The sequence below is a fragment of the Alternaria arborescens genome (assembly GCF_004154835.1).
Source record: "Alternaria arborescens strain FERA 675 chromosome Unknown contig_40, whole genome shotgun sequence".
NCBI lineage: Eukaryota > Fungi > Ascomycota > Dothideomycetes > Pleosporales > Pleosporaceae > Alternaria > Alternaria arborescens.
The window spans coordinates 51,600-66,261 of NW_021167895.1; the positions used below are offsets into that span (position 1 = coordinate 51,600).

Sequence of the window (14,662 nt, forward strand, 5' to 3'; positions counted from 1 at the left end):
TGATTTTCTGGAACCATCGCTGCACTCCACCCACCTATGTTGCTCAATTCTTGACAAGAATTTGGCGCAGAGTCGACAAGTCTTAGCACGAGAAACCAACTCTGAAATAGTGCATCGTCGCTCGTTCCAAGGAAGGTGGTCTGAGAACCTTGGTGATGTTCGCTCAACCAAATTGAATTTGAAGCCGTCTTCTTCTACAGCTGCTTCTCCACTGTTGATGAGTTTGCGAAATGGAATGGATCTGCAGACGTTACACAGAGACATGGCTACCGATGCAATGTGCGCATTGTATGGTGTCCTTTTCAATGTTCGACCTTCACAAGGTGGGGTCTCAGCCTTCTCACAACGTGACTTGCACGCTAGCCTCATCTGGCGCACAATACTGTTCAATGACAGACGTGACTTGTAAGATAATATTGAACGTGACATGCAAAGCGACAACCAGAACATCCCTTCTTTCTGCCTTGATTGATGCCAGTATTGTACGCAAACGCAGAATTTGACTAATGGACACTTTTGGTGATGTCTCAAAACGACTATCCCAAAGACACCAACCCCGCATTCAACCTGTTCAGCCTCCCTCTAACCTTCTCCGGTCTGTCTTCCACGACCTCTACCTTTGGTACCTCCTTCAACTCTACGTCCTTCTCGCTCTCCACTTCTCTCGTCTTCTTGCTATCCTCCTTCTCAAATCTCCTCTTCCACATACCCACATAGTTGACCGCCGCCTGCCTCACCCAGATACACCACCACATTTTCTCCGCCCACCGCAAGATGTCATCATCTGTCGCACCGGCATACGTTACATCTGTCCACTGCATCTGGAGGTTCTTCTCGCGCGGCGTAGTAGCGAGTGAAAGGGTACCAGTGTCGGGGTCGAACAATGTCCAACGGAAGAGACAGAGTAGCTTAGCTGAGGGCGACATGTTAGCTGGTGGTGGATGCGGTGTGAATGACACTGGTGGTGTGCGTGGAAGGGCATCGGTGTAGACTGGTACATCTTGGGGATGGGTAGAGGAGAGGGGAGGGAAGAATGACGAGACAGGTGAGCAGGGTATCGTAGATGTGGTAGCGATGGATAAGCTCGGCGTGAGGGGCGGTGTTGAAGGTGGTGTCATCTCGCCGATCATCGCAGGTAAGAGATCAGGAGTGATGGACTGTTGGTGCTTGACAACGATGGTAGGTCGAGAAACATCGCTGGTCCATCCATCGATGCTGGTTGGTATGGTATTAGTGATGAAATCTCGTAGTCTCTGCTCCTCGCATTCTTTGGCCCAGGCGGCGCGCTTGATGTAGTATTCGGTTGCAATGTGAGGAAACATGGTGAAGACCTTGTCGCGGACAGCTGCCCTGGTATGCTTATACCATAATTGAAGATCATCGTCGACGTGCTCGCCAGTTTGGCTATCGTTGTCCTCCAATCCTGCAACGCGTTCGTTGAGAAAATATCCGGGGTAATGCTTAGGAACCCATTCTTTGATGAACGGCGTCCAATGTGGCGCGCGATCTTCGAGCCGGCCGTTGTACTTCTCCTCAGCCAGTCGTGCGGCGAAGTGACCCGGGTGGAAGAGCCAAGAGCTGGCAAAGTGTTTGTAGACTATCATCACGATTAGCTTGCGCGCGTCACATTATGACTTGTAAGACCCACTCTCGTTCTTGCTCTTGAAGCCAGCGTTCAGTATCCTCCGATCCAAACCTACGGCCCGCAGCGCATCCTTCGGATCCTTGCTAATCCACACCATGCTTCCAGGAAAGTTTGTCGCTTCAACCTCTTCAACGCGGATGTGCATACCTTCCAGGTCGATTGTAAGACCCAGTGGCTTCACCATACTTCCGATGATCTTGCTATTACTTGCGTAATTGAGCTCAAAGTGGCACCAACGAAACAGCTCGGGCTTGAAGCAGACCTTGACGTCGATCTGAACAAAGTAGTTTCCTTCACCGTGGGGAGCATCAATGGCAAAGTACATGCAATCTGGGGTGAGATAGCCCCGGCGTCCGTGGGTAGTATCAAGAACTTCTTTAATGAGACATACGGTGCTCTGCCAGGGAAAGTCGTCGATCGAGGTGCTGTATCGAGAGTGTAGAGGCTCGCAGACCAGAAAGTCGACGTCACCGAAATCATCCTGTCGTTGTCAGGAAATACAGTATATATGTGAGACATGTTTATACCTTGCCAGGCATTTCAGTTGGCACAACGACTTGTGCGAAGACGGTCTGCAACACAGCGGTTACCTGTGCTTTGACCTTGTTGTAGACAACTGGGGAGATGCGCGGACAGTATAGTCCTTTGAAGGCATGGCCACCCATCTTGTGCTGTAGTCGATGGAACAAGCAGTGGTCAGTGTTGTTGAAACTTGTAGAAGATGGCAAAATAGTGAAGTGTAAACGAGAGGTGGATATCCTGTTACGTTAAGGTATTGTACTGACCAATCGCTGGACAAAGTAAAGGTAATGGCAGCTGAGTTACATCAGGTACAGGTGAAAGATATCCAGATGACACGGCGAGTGCTTGACGGCACAAAGACCGCAATCCTATACACCGCTTCCTTTAGAGATATTCGTTATCTTCCAGTCTTACCTTCATTCTGGGTGTTTGACAGTACAGCTGTTCCATCTCGATTGCGCAGGCGGCAGTCCATGAATCGAGACAGCACAGAACCACTTCTTACTTGTAGCCCTCAGTGACTGCGTATGATAGAGTGAACATGTTCAGCTTGCATGGCAGAAGCCTTCCGCGTAGCATGAGTTTTGTGAAATTCTGTACCTCTCAGCTGTACGACTGCGTGTCGGAGCATATTGGAACTGCGCAGAGACTGACAAGGGCGCTTACTTTGAACCTGAGAAGATCTTTCTGCGGCCTTGTGTATCATTCCAACGTCGCTCGATATCTGTAGTCTCCAGGGTCAAGTGTGCCTCGCCGGCAGCCTTCCAGTATGTCATCCATAGCCACAACTGCAGCGCATCTTTGTGGCGTTCAGAAAACGGTTGGACGAGGCTGTCCCACATCACCTTCACCACCACCGCCCATGCGGCGCAGCAATGCCACGAGCGCTAAATCTGAATACTTATTAGCACGACAACCACGAAAACCACAAAGGAAATACAATCATCCCCTACTATGGCAGTGGCACGTCTCCAAGCAATCCTCGCATGCCTTCCTTGCGGTACCGCAGAAGCCAAAGACGAGACCTATCCCAACGAAAAAGCCGCGCTACTCTCCGCCGCTACATCCAACTCACGTCTTACCGCTGAGACTGCCGACAATGTTATCGCAATCCTCCTGACCACGTCCCTCACCGGCCCAGCCCTCCACATGCAGCTCGACTCCGTCGTCGGCGCATCGGGCTGGCGCTCCAACATGGCCAAATACGTCCTAGAAAAGCTCACTGCCGCGCTGCAGGCGTCGCACGAGAGACTCGGCCCAACTATCCGCAGCGCCTACCATCGCGCATGGGAAGCAGCGCAAAGCATCCAAGGCTTCGTCATCGAGCATCCCGTCATGTGCACCGTCATTGCCCTGGGCGTACTTGCACTCGTCGCGCCGTGGGTACTCGAAGCGCTCGGTTTCGCAGAGTTGGGGCCAGTCCAAGGTACGTGTTATTTTAAAACATACGTCTCTGCCTTTTTCATTGCTCAGTTCCAATCAAGGCGGATGTTGTTGGACGAGTGAGAAAAGGTGACGGGATGATGGGCGACAGAAGCGAGAAAGGATGCGTCCCGCGGAAACTTGGAAAAAGCAAATTTGACAGGAGAACTATTAAACTATGTACCTTTACGAATGACTTGCTATTTGCGGAAACTGACGCGACACAATGCAGGTACCTTCGCTTCCTGGTGGCAGTCGGCCTACGCTGGCCTGGTACCGAAGCGCTCGCTGTTCTCCTTTTTCCAGCGTTTGGGCATGGCGAAGTGGCACTGGGTTCTGGTCTGAGATGCAATGAAGCTTGGTTGTCTTCTCTCCGCGCTTCTCATTTGCCAGGAGGTTCCTTCCGGGGGTGATTTTCAGGGAAGCGGGGAAGAAACCAGATGTAGAACGGGTATTGAAGGAGCCGATATAGCTGCAGGTTGAAGGATTCTGTTCATCTCGCGAATCTTGCTTGCATGACTGACATGGGGGTCGCCTATATCGTTTCTTGCCTAAGGTCCTGAGGCCCTGTAATGCTCGTCTCCAGATGTCATCGTAATCTCCTCACGACGTCATAGAAGCTATGTCATACTCACTCAAGAACGACAGACTGCAAAAGACTGTTTCAAAATAACGCAACGGTTCCCGTCCCGCAAAGTTAACAGGTAACAAAGTTGATCGCAATAGAAGGCCGCAGACATGACTGAAGCGCACCGTGTGTGGGACCAAAGGGGAAGATTTGCGGGGGACCGTGGAGGCCGCGTCACGCATACGCGCCCGCGCTAATACTGTCAAAACAACAGCCATTTCCCTACCACCACCGTCCACTAGTCCCGCCAAGACCACTTGTTACGACACCATCCACCCCACGCACGACGGCTGCTCGCGGGAGGGGCGTAACGCGTCTCATTGGCTATTTGAGTTGGGCGTCTCAACGTCTTTTCCTTGTCGTGCTTATCTGCGCCATCGCGATCGTTATGCGGCAGCGACTGTACGTCCTCGGAGGCGGAGAGGTGAAACACAACAACAGCAACAACAATAATAATACTGCCCGCCCAACTTCTAGCGCGCTTGAACCCGTTCTCGAAGCACGGTCTCTCAAGGTGCTTTGGGCGGCATGGTGCGACGCTGTTGTTGCACATGGCAAGAATAAAGATGAAGATGGAGATGGTGGAGATGGTGGGGATAGTGGTGGTGTTGAGGAACCATGGCCGTGGGTTCTGGAGTACATGGGCACAGGCCTTACGACTGCTCAGAAGGAATGTTTGACTGGAGATGAGGATCTGAAACGAGCAGCTCCTCTTGCGGAGGCGGTGTTATTTGGTAGTGTGATGCATGATGGTTTGAGGGGGTATGTTGTCAGGAGTGGTAATGGGGATGGGGGTGCGGGTGCGGATGCGGGTACTGGTACCGAGCGCCCAGAGCAGAAGATCGTCCTTTTCGGTACCGATGTCGAAATGGAAGAGGGTGTGCCAGAAATCCAGACTTTTCTGGCAAGCGAGAGCGGCTTCACAGCGACCATTACAGACGTGAAGATCGATACCTCAGGCTGCATATCGCTCTACACGGCGTCTCCGTCTACAACAACCACAACCACAGACTTGGTCCTGCGCTTTGAGAACTTTTCGCATCTCCGGCGGTATCTTTCTTTTGCTCCACAGCCCTTCTCGCTTGCACGGGAAGTAACATGCCTCCCATTCACATCCCCCTCCCCACCCCAACACGTCGTAAACGCTACGACAACATCTGCTCTAGACGCCAATATGCACGTTTGGACTTCGACCAGTGATCCTAGATACCCAAAATGCTTAGGCCGGTCACATGATGGCGGGTTCGACATGTCGCCCTTGCCTTATCTGGAGGAGTCATGCATCCTAAAGGTAGCGGCTGGCGGTTATATGAGTGCTGCGGTGAGCTCGGACGGGGAACTGTTTGTTTGGGGCCAGGCGTGTCCTGGAGCAGGTAAGGAACTAGATGTGCTTAAGGTTAGTGAAGGAGTAGAGGCGCCGGTCACAGGGATTGGTGTTGATGAGGAGCAGGATGAGTTTGTCAAGTGCTTGGATGTGAGGATAGATGGACAGGTGGCGAGGGTGTATGATGTGGCGGTTGGCCACGGGCATCTTTTAGTGGCTGCTGAATTGTGTGGAACGGGAGAAGAGACTAAGAGTGTGTTGTTTGCAGCTGGAGATGACAGTGAAAACCAGCTTGGTCTTGAAACCGGTGCAGACTTCAAGGAAAGTTTTGAAGAAGTCGCATCTTTACGAGGCAAGCGAATTGTTCAGTTAGAAGCGGCTGGATGGTCAACTTATGTCGTATTACTCGAAAAGTAAGTGTACATTATCGTATGCTTTGTGGTCCCCAACTAGGTATCCTATTGGGTACATCAATACAAGTGAAGGACTTAACCTAGCACGCCATGTACGGGAGTGAAATCGACACCCAGCTCTGCTTAACAGAGACAGCCTCCACAACGCGCTGATCCTCCGCAACAGTATGCCAGAAACCTCAAACGATTGGCTGGTCCTTGTTCGACATTGAACGTTGGGGCCTCCGCGTCAACCTGTCCATCGTGGATACTCACCGCTGGTGCTGGTAGTGGTGGCAGATATCCGTTGAGCTCAATAGCGATGGCCGTTGTAACCGTGATGGAACCGGCTCTGCTCTGGTCCCTTGGAGGTAAAATCGCGACTTGAGGTTTCTGTGAGGCCTTAGAGGCTCTCGACGCCGAATGATTGGATCTGCGAGTGGTGAGGTGGGTGAGCTGGCGAGGGAGGATCCACTCGAACAGAGGACGTAGGTGAGGGCAGCATGCTACGATAATCCCAGTGCTTATCTGGGCGGTTGCCCACATCAAGGTGGTGCCTATACCATATGTCACGTCGCCTTGATATGCAACATCAGCGAGTGAGTCGACGCGAAAGCCACCAATGAATATGTTGCTGAGTTAGTTAGCCCCAGCGGATCGAGAAGTATAGGTACTTCTCGCACAACAAACCGAAAGCGAACATCAAGGAGACGGCCAGCTTGTGCGATCGCCGCAGCCTCAAATGCCAGACGACATAGTGTGGTGAACACCAGATCGACGCATCCAGAACCACTCCCAGTACCGCTATAGATACTACATACGGTTTCAACCGGAAACAGTGTTCCGGATCCTCAAGAGGCATCAGGTAGTTGTGTTTCCACGGACGGCAGTGGAGTGCAATGACGACCACGGACGCAAGTCCCAAGGCAATTGCCGTAGCGATACAAAAGTGTGCTGCAAGTCAGATTAATAAACACGTGTGTATCGGAAGTGCCTGGTTGTCCGAGGTGCAACAATACCACCGTGTCTAAGCCAGCGGTACGTTTTAGTGTACAATGTTCGGACGAAGAAGACGAGGATTGCGCATCGGGTGAGGGCGATGCTGATAGCCATGGGAAGTCGGAAGAGCCATAGTATCTGCATGCGTAAGCTCTATCCGGGATGGAAGAAGCATAGTCCTACTATCAGCGTTCGCTTGAGGTCTGCCATGGTAGCTGTCACTGTGTGCTGACGGGCAAGACTAGCAGCCATCGCTTCGTTGCATTAGCCATGGCATCTGATTGCAGACAGAAGGACTCGCAAACTATGAACATTGCCATGACCACATATTGGAGGAGCTGATGCATGTGGTCAGACATCGCACTCGCTTTCGTTACAAGGCTGGGCAGTACCAGAGCAAGCAGCAGGAAAGTATCGTCGATGGTCCATGGCAGTAGCCGTGACCGCTTTGCGCAGAAGCGTGCCAGGAGGAAAAGCAGAGGTAACACCGACAGAATAACAAGGCCCGCAATATATTTGCCGAACAGCATGGGTCGTCTCGGATCGTGCCGAGTAAGGAAAAAAAGAACCGGCGGAGTACCTGGAAATCGCTTCAGGATGCAGCCGTGCGCATTACGAGATGGGATAGGGGATAGGGCGATGCAAAGCGAAACGAGCGAATAGGTCTCGAAATAGATCATGGGGTTGTGGCGGTGGGGAGGAAGATAGTGGTGGATTGGAATCGAAGATGCAGATGCATATGGTTATGCGGAGCTATTGCCGTCGAGGGTGGTGAAACACATGAGAGACAGCGATAAACGCAAGAGCGATGCCGATGAGAAAGTGAAGCAATCCGGGAAGCCGCTGTTGGAATGCCAACATTGAGCATGGATGAAGTGAGTTGCTGGCACCCCTTTGCGGTAGTGACGGCGGCGACAAGGTTCCATTACTGGCCCGGGTGTCGCAGGTGTCAAGAGGAATTGTTCGGGCAAATCCTGGACTACCGTGCACATCAGATTGCCATATCCGCGGCGCGTTAATTACCTGATGATGTCAATCGCGGAAGAAAAAATGTTGCTGTGTTGATGCCCGGGTGACCAAAGCTGTAAACAAACCTGACATATCGTGACTGCCCAAGTAGTAAGCGAAGCCTGGACGGGGTTAGCACGGGATTCAGGGCAGCCAAAGCCTGAGCAGGCGGCGAGAAAAGCAAATGAGGGGTGCTAGGATTGAGGGCGAGGGTGAACAAAGAGGGTTCGGTGAGGGTTCGTAGAGGTTACCAGCAAGTCGCAGAATGGTGCACAAGGTGAATTGTCGGGTTTCAGAGTGCCCGCCGCAATGTAGGCCACCAACTATGGTGCGCGCCTCAGCCTCCATTGTACGGCTTTCTTGCGCCACTGTCGGACCTATCGACACCCACGCGGCACCGGATGTCCGACGACAACAGGCACCAGTTCGGAGGTGCGACTCTTAAGTTGCTGGAAGGCATACAACTCTATCGCGAGTTTCGAGATGCGAATGCTTTGCTCAGGCTCGGACCAGTGTCGCGTCTGCTCGAGTCTCGAGTCGGTCCGACCGTGTTCTTTTTTCGGCGTACCTGCTTTAGCACGGAGGTATTGACACACCTCGGACAATTATTATACGCCCGAATATGCATCCATTTTGTATGCGCAATTCATACATCGTGACGAGCAGATGTTTGTCAGACAACGGTACCCGCAGATGCAGTAGGATTCTCCGCTTGCGTGGCCAGCGCTGATCGATCGCACTTGAATCTCAGCTATGCTGGCTGCCGTCCAGTCAGAACAGATCGTCGGGCTCAAAACGCATCACCGGCAGGGCTGATCAGGCATTAGAGAAACACCTGAGAGAGGCAAAAAGCAAGGGTAGCGTCGATCATGATCACCACCACCTCACGCAAACAGGCCTCGTTTGAAGTGGGTACGATAGTTCACGCAGGCTGTCGCGGCACTGCTAAACATGGCTTCCCACGACGCTGAGAGGCTGTGAATTTTCTCACCATCAAGCGCTACAACGCGAACACCCCATGGCAAAACGGAGAATCCGGTGCTGTTGCCACGACCGGTAGCGGACGGCGCATGACAGGCCGTACGCCCTCTATCCGCTGATTGGGCCGTTGTGCGAAACGCGAGCGGGATCCGGCAGATGGGTGCGCGCCATCCAGGGGTGCAGCATAGTTCATCCTTCTTTCTGCGCCTTTCCAAGGCCGTGCAAGACCCACCCATGTCGATGGTCCAAGGCTGTAAACGTCATGTGCCCGTCCAGCTGCCTGCCAACTCGTACTTTTCCGCTTGGGACCCATAGCATCTCTTGTCGAGCTAGGGCTGCCTGGGGAGTGGGAAGCGAGATGGGCCACTAATGCCATCCTGACCTGATCCGTCGACCGTTTTTCTGGCTTCAAAGTAGCCTTGCCATCCGTTTTACACGCGGCAGCTTCTCTTTTCCTTTTGTCTCGACGAGCCATCATCGTTACAACTTCCGGAACCCCTTGAGACTGCACTGTGTATTTAGGGTTCTGCACTCCCTCTCGACTTGCTCCGCGGCTCCTGCGGCCATGAACTAGCACAGCAATCCGCTCTATCCGGACTAATACATACCATGGAAAACCGACAGTCTTCGCCATCCCCTCGCAGGGCGAGTCCTCGACACAGCATGCAGAGACAAAGAAGTAACTCGTTCCCCATTGTCGAGGCTCTGGGATGCTCAACGCCAGAAGCACTCCTCATTCTGGCAGAGGGCAGAGCCGCAGTTCGGAAACGCCGAGCTCGACGCAACCAGTCGGTTGACGATGAAGTCAACCGCCTCTTCAACCCCCAAGACCACATCAAGTTCCTAGAAGGACTCGCCGCCCTGCCCACGCCTCAGGATCAACCATCCCCCTTTGACCCAAAATACTCGTTGCACTCTCGGGTCCCATCCGATGCCACAGATCACAGCACTTCAACCGTAGTGCCGCATGTGAACGATAGGGAGCCTCGGAATCTCTCACCAACGCTAGGCGACTATTCCGCCAACCTTGCCGCTTTCATCAAGAACCAGCTCAAGTCGATACCAACGTACCAATCCAATCATCGCCCCACATCATCCCTTTCCCCCCGATCATGCCCGGATCTATCGTTTCCCATGCAGACCCCTCCGTCACCGAACCCATCCGGTCGGCGACAATTCGAGGCCCCAAAGGCAATCGAGATACCCCCGGTGCGACCACCGATGAAAAGCCAATTCTCCGCCTGGAGCTCCACCGACGACGAGACAGACGACGAAGCGCTCCCCCTACCGGAATATGCATTGCCCACTTCGGCATGCAACTCCAAGGGAAGCAAGTACACGCCATCCATCTTAGGCTACTATGAAACCTCGCATAACAACTCGTCGTTTCTATTTTCATCAACGCCGCTAGAAGAAGAGTCAGAGCCCACTACGGCTAAAGCCTTCAAGTTTCCCGACCCGTCAGCACTACCTCGTTCGTCACCCGATGAGCAAGAACACGATGATGACGATGACGACGACGACGACGCTGCACACCAACACGACTACCCCTCTTCGTCTTGCCCCTCTCAGCCTCAGCTCACTTCCACGTCAGCGCCTTCGTACACGTCGTCTTCGGTGTCGAGTTCCAGTTACTTTGACTGCAAGCGACCTGTGGCTATCACGCCGCAAATGAAGGAAAGGGTGATTGCGGCTGTCACGCCCCCGCATCCACACAACAAGAGGCTTACCGCCGTGTCGCCTTGGGAGGGGAATGCATTTTCCAACGTACACGACGTGTATGTTGAATCGCAGCACCGCGTCAACGTCGATGGCATGTCTTTCGATATGCTCCGCGATTTTAACGTGTCCAGCAGACTTACACCTTGCTGATTGCGTTACCACGCCTTGTTTTCGATCTTCTTGTCTTACTAGCGCGCGCGTTTGGAGGTGTTGTCGTCGTTCATGTTGCCAAAAGCGCCTGTGGTCCAGCTGGTCTGCGCCACATGCCAACGGCCCTCTCCTTCGGTTTTGCACATTTCTTCTTCCTTGTCTTTTGATCCTATAAATATCCCTCTTGTAATCCGGTATCTCTGGGCGTTTCATACAAGACTGCTTAGCCTTTTCTTATGTCTGCGGTTGTGGCTTGGTTCGGCAGAGTTTGATTTTGTCCACTTTTCTATTCTACGACGAACAAGCGGTTTTTACTTTTGAGTTGTCAGGCGTCTACTTGGAACACAGGACGAGTGTACGCGACACGAATTCCATTCTTTTAATCTAGCGAGAGAGAGGAGTTTGGGGGAGGCTAGCATATTTTTTCGGTTGTGAGAAGTAGGGGTACACAAGTAGCGAAGACAGAATGACAGCACGGAAGAGGGTAGTAAATTTCGGCATGGGTCAGTCTGAGAAGAAACACACAGCATACATTTGCACACAACAACGTACAAGACACATCTGGTAGCAATACACAAAAAATCATTTGCGCGCGTCTTGCTTTTCTCTGCACCTTGTTGAGGTACATGTGATGCTGAGATAGGGCTGGGAAGCTGCCATACCGAGTACCTGGGTTGAGCAGGAAGGGATCTGAATCATGAGACAACGGCAGTGCGAGCACGGGTATTTTGATTAGTAGATTGTGAGCGGTGAAGAAGGGGGACTATATGCAAGGTCCCGCTCGTGCAGACGGCGTGTGTCGATCTGGAGACGGGCTGGAGCTGCATGGGTGGCGATCGGGGGGTTTGGAGGAATGCGGCGACGTCATGTTTGATTGGTTTGCGCGACGCGGCTTTTGCATGGCGAGGAACGCGACTGTGCCGCGAGAGCAAACATGACACGCGCAGCTGTGTGAAGAGGCAACGCACTTGGCTTCATGGATTTTCCTGCGGTTTTGCCTGATTGCCTTTGACTGCACTGACGCTCTTTGCCATTGTAGGCGGGTCAAGGTATAGGACACGTTGAAGGTTGAAGTTCCAGTTACTTTGACTGCAAGCGACCTATGGCTATCACGCCGCAAATTCACCAAAACCTTCCCCACCACTCCCACTCCCACTTCAACCGCGCACTCTGCCCACCATGGCAGACTCGGAGCCCAGCCTTGTGGCCCTGGCCCTCGGAAACGCCGCCTATGCCTTCTCCAAGGTGCAGCCGCTCTTGCCAGTCTACGTTCACATGATCCTCGCGTCTCTGTTCCCCATCTACGCCGCATCCCACGCATCCCTCACCCGGCCCTCGACCGCTGCGAAACCCACCAAAAAAGGAAAGGAAAAGACACGGCGCGAGGGCGAGGGCGAGGACGAGGACACGGACAGCGAAGATGAGGCAGAAGAACCCACGCACGAAATGGAAGGCCTCACCAACAAGGACATCATCCTCTTCCCCCTCTTCGCCGGAATAGCCCTGGCAACACTGTACTTCCTCATCAAATGGCTCGAAGACCCCACCATCCTGAACCAAGCCCTCAACGCCTACTTCGCCATCTTCGGCGTCGCAGCAGTAACAACGCTAGTATCAGACGTCCTCGACATCGGCCACTCCATCATCTTCCCACGTCGACACGCCCTCGCCGGCGCTCTCTACCACGTCCACGCCAGCGACGCCCTCGCCGTACCAGTCGCCGGCACCTCCAGCGCCAGCCAAACTCTTTCAACCCCCTTACCCGGCTTCCTCGCACGCATACCACTGTCGCAAGCCGCAAAAGAATGGCTCTGGGCCGACCGCGCAATGCCGAGTCGCAAGTGGACGCTCAAACTGCACACACACGGCGCCCTCTTCGGGAAGCTCAGAATCAGCGCGCACACCATGGTCGGTGCTGCCGTTGCACTCTCTACCATCCTCTACTTCAACCTCGTGGATAAACCATGGTATCTGACCAATCTACTCGGCTTCAGCTTCTGCTACGGCTCCCTGCAGATGATCTCTCCCACGACCTTCTTCACGGGCAGCGCGATTTTGGTCGGGCTCTTCTTTTACGACATCTACATGGTTTTCTTCACCCCGCTCATGGTTACTGTCGCGACGAAGCTCGATGTACCTATCAAACTCATGTTTCCTAAACCCGGGGGCAGGAACACGGCTGCTATGCTTGGGCTAGGCGATATCGTCATACCAGGCTTGATGGTGGGGCTGGCGCTAAGGTTCGATTTGTACCTGTTCTATCTGAGGAGGCAGAAGCGCGTGTCTGCAAAGACTGGTGAGAGTGGGGGAGACGAAGAAACTGTTGTCAAGGCGGAATACCACCCTCTTGCGGGTCGGTGGAGTGATCATTTCTGGACACATTCCTTCATGGGGAGGCCGCTGTGGAATCCTACTTCTCCTACCGATGCTGCTTCGAGGACGCATCAAGGCGGAGAGGGGAACGAAGAGGCGCCATTCACTTTTCCCAAAGTCTACTTCAACGCTGCGCTGATAGGTTACGTGGGCGGTTTGGTTGCTACGTTATGCGCACTCCATCTTATGAATCATGCGCAGCCAGCACTACTTTGGCTGGTGCCTGGTGTGTTGATTAGTCTTTGGAGTACGGCGCTTGTGAGGGGCGAGCTGGGGTTGATGTGGAATTACAGTGAGGAAATCGTTGAAGAAGAGGGAGATGCAGCAGATGGGAAGGGGGAGAAGAAGAGAACGCCTGAGCAAGGCAATACGGGCGGCGACAAGCATGACAGGAAGAATGAGAAGGCCGAGAGAGCCAAGACCAAGTCGCGCAGGTCGAATCGAGAGCTGCTCTCGTTTTCTATCGAGGCGCCGCGGAAACCTCGTCCGACTGCATCGATTGAGAGTGATGATGTCGAGGTGGAGCGGAGTGGCACTGTCACGACTGCGCAGTCTGTTGTTGGTAATGGAACGTTTTGGGCGGGGTCAACTTCGAACACGACGGCTCGTCAAGAGGTAGAACATACGGAGCCTGCTGGAAAACGTCTAAGGGTGAGATAGCAGAGCAGGAGGAGAGGTCTTACGGTTATGTTGTTAAAGATTGCGCATAATGGACTTGCATATAGCGATGGAGTTGTAGGGTTTACTACTGGTCTGCATAGAGTCTTTTTTATGCTACACATTCGAATGTCATGCGACCCTTTTTTATCTGATAGTGTGTATGCTATATTACACATACATATATATCCTATTTTTTCACACAACAAACTGATTTTGATCTCTGTGCAGTCCCAGACGCCGACTCGGAATCTCTTACGAGCTAGAGACGGAACCTTGGTCGGAACCCGTGAATTGGATGAGCCAGCATGAATCTCTAATTTAAAGCACTCTCATAAGAGTTCAGCCATGCGAGACGTGAGTGTCATCGCCGGATCCAGGGTTTGGAGTGCGGACCTTGCGTGAATAACATGTTATTTGTCCAGTGATTTCAAAACAACACCGGGAAGTGATGGAATGAACCAAAGGTATACAAAGGATGGGATTGAGTGAGAGGTGTGGCAGGCATTCAAGTATCCTTTTAAGAAGTACTCCATCTCCCGAGACTACCAAAGGCAGTAAAAGATGGGCAAATTACTTGGCTGCTAACAGAAACAGAACATACACGCGAGCTTATAAGCTGGGCACTATACTTTCCGCGCACTATACTTCCCGCGCACCCCACCACAATCACGATCTCTGGTTGTAACGTTGGATAACTCAACAACAGCGATTATATTTGCCACTTATTACACATAGAAGTAAATACAGAGTTAGAAGAAGCTATTGCTGTAGTTGTAGCAGATGTTGTATGTAGTCCTCGTACTGTTTTCGCTGTTTGTATAGCTGCAGCTTCTACA

General features: G+C 52.7%; 5 protein-coding genes across 5 annotated transcripts; 4 read left to right on the forward strand and 1 right to left on the reverse strand.

Moving 5' to 3' along the window:
- Nucleotides 1–536: 536 nt before the first annotated feature.
- AA0111_g10835 (hypothetical protein) lies at nt 537–2,310 on the reverse strand (the record flags this gene model as incomplete). Its single annotated transcript, XM_028644632.1, has 3 exons — nt 537–1,597; nt 1,649–2,126; nt 2,173–2,310. 3 exons carry the CDS (start codon nt 2,308–2,310, stop codon nt 537–539), a joined length of 1,677 nt encoding a protein of 558 aa, XP_028501530.1.
- Nucleotides 2,311–3,121: 811 nt separating this feature from the next.
- On the forward strand, nt 3,122–3,934 carry AA0111_g10836 (hypothetical protein; the record flags this gene model as incomplete). The annotated part of the gene is made up of 2 exons (XM_028644633.1): nt 3,122–3,593; nt 3,822–3,934. 2 exons carry the CDS (start codon nt 3,122–3,124, stop codon nt 3,932–3,934), a joined length of 585 nt encoding a protein of 194 aa, XP_028501529.1.
- A 671-nt stretch (nt 3,935–4,605) lies between these two features.
- Nucleotides 4,606–5,958, forward strand: AA0111_g10837 (hypothetical protein; the record flags this gene model as incomplete). The annotated part of the gene is made up of 1 exon (XM_028644634.1): nt 4,606–5,958. The coding sequence occupies one exon, from the start codon at nt 4,606–4,608 to the stop codon at nt 5,956–5,958; it is 1,353 nt and encodes a 450-aa protein (XP_028501573.1).
- A 3,626-nt stretch (nt 5,959–9,584) lies between these two features.
- Nucleotides 9,585–10,793, forward strand: AA0111_g10838 (hypothetical protein; the record flags this gene model as incomplete). The annotated part of the gene is made up of 1 exon (XM_028644635.1): nt 9,585–10,793. The coding sequence occupies one exon, from the start codon at nt 9,585–9,587 to the stop codon at nt 10,791–10,793; it is 1,209 nt and encodes a 402-aa protein (XP_028501546.1).
- Nucleotides 10,794–11,972: 1,179 nt separating this feature from the next.
- Nucleotides 11,973–13,826, forward strand: AA0111_g10839 (hypothetical protein; the record flags this gene model as incomplete). Its single annotated transcript, XM_028644636.1, has 1 exon — nt 11,973–13,826. One exon carries the CDS (start codon nt 11,973–11,975, stop codon nt 13,824–13,826), a length of 1,854 nt encoding a protein of 617 aa, XP_028501545.1.
- Nucleotides 13,827–14,662: the final 836 nt, after the last annotated feature.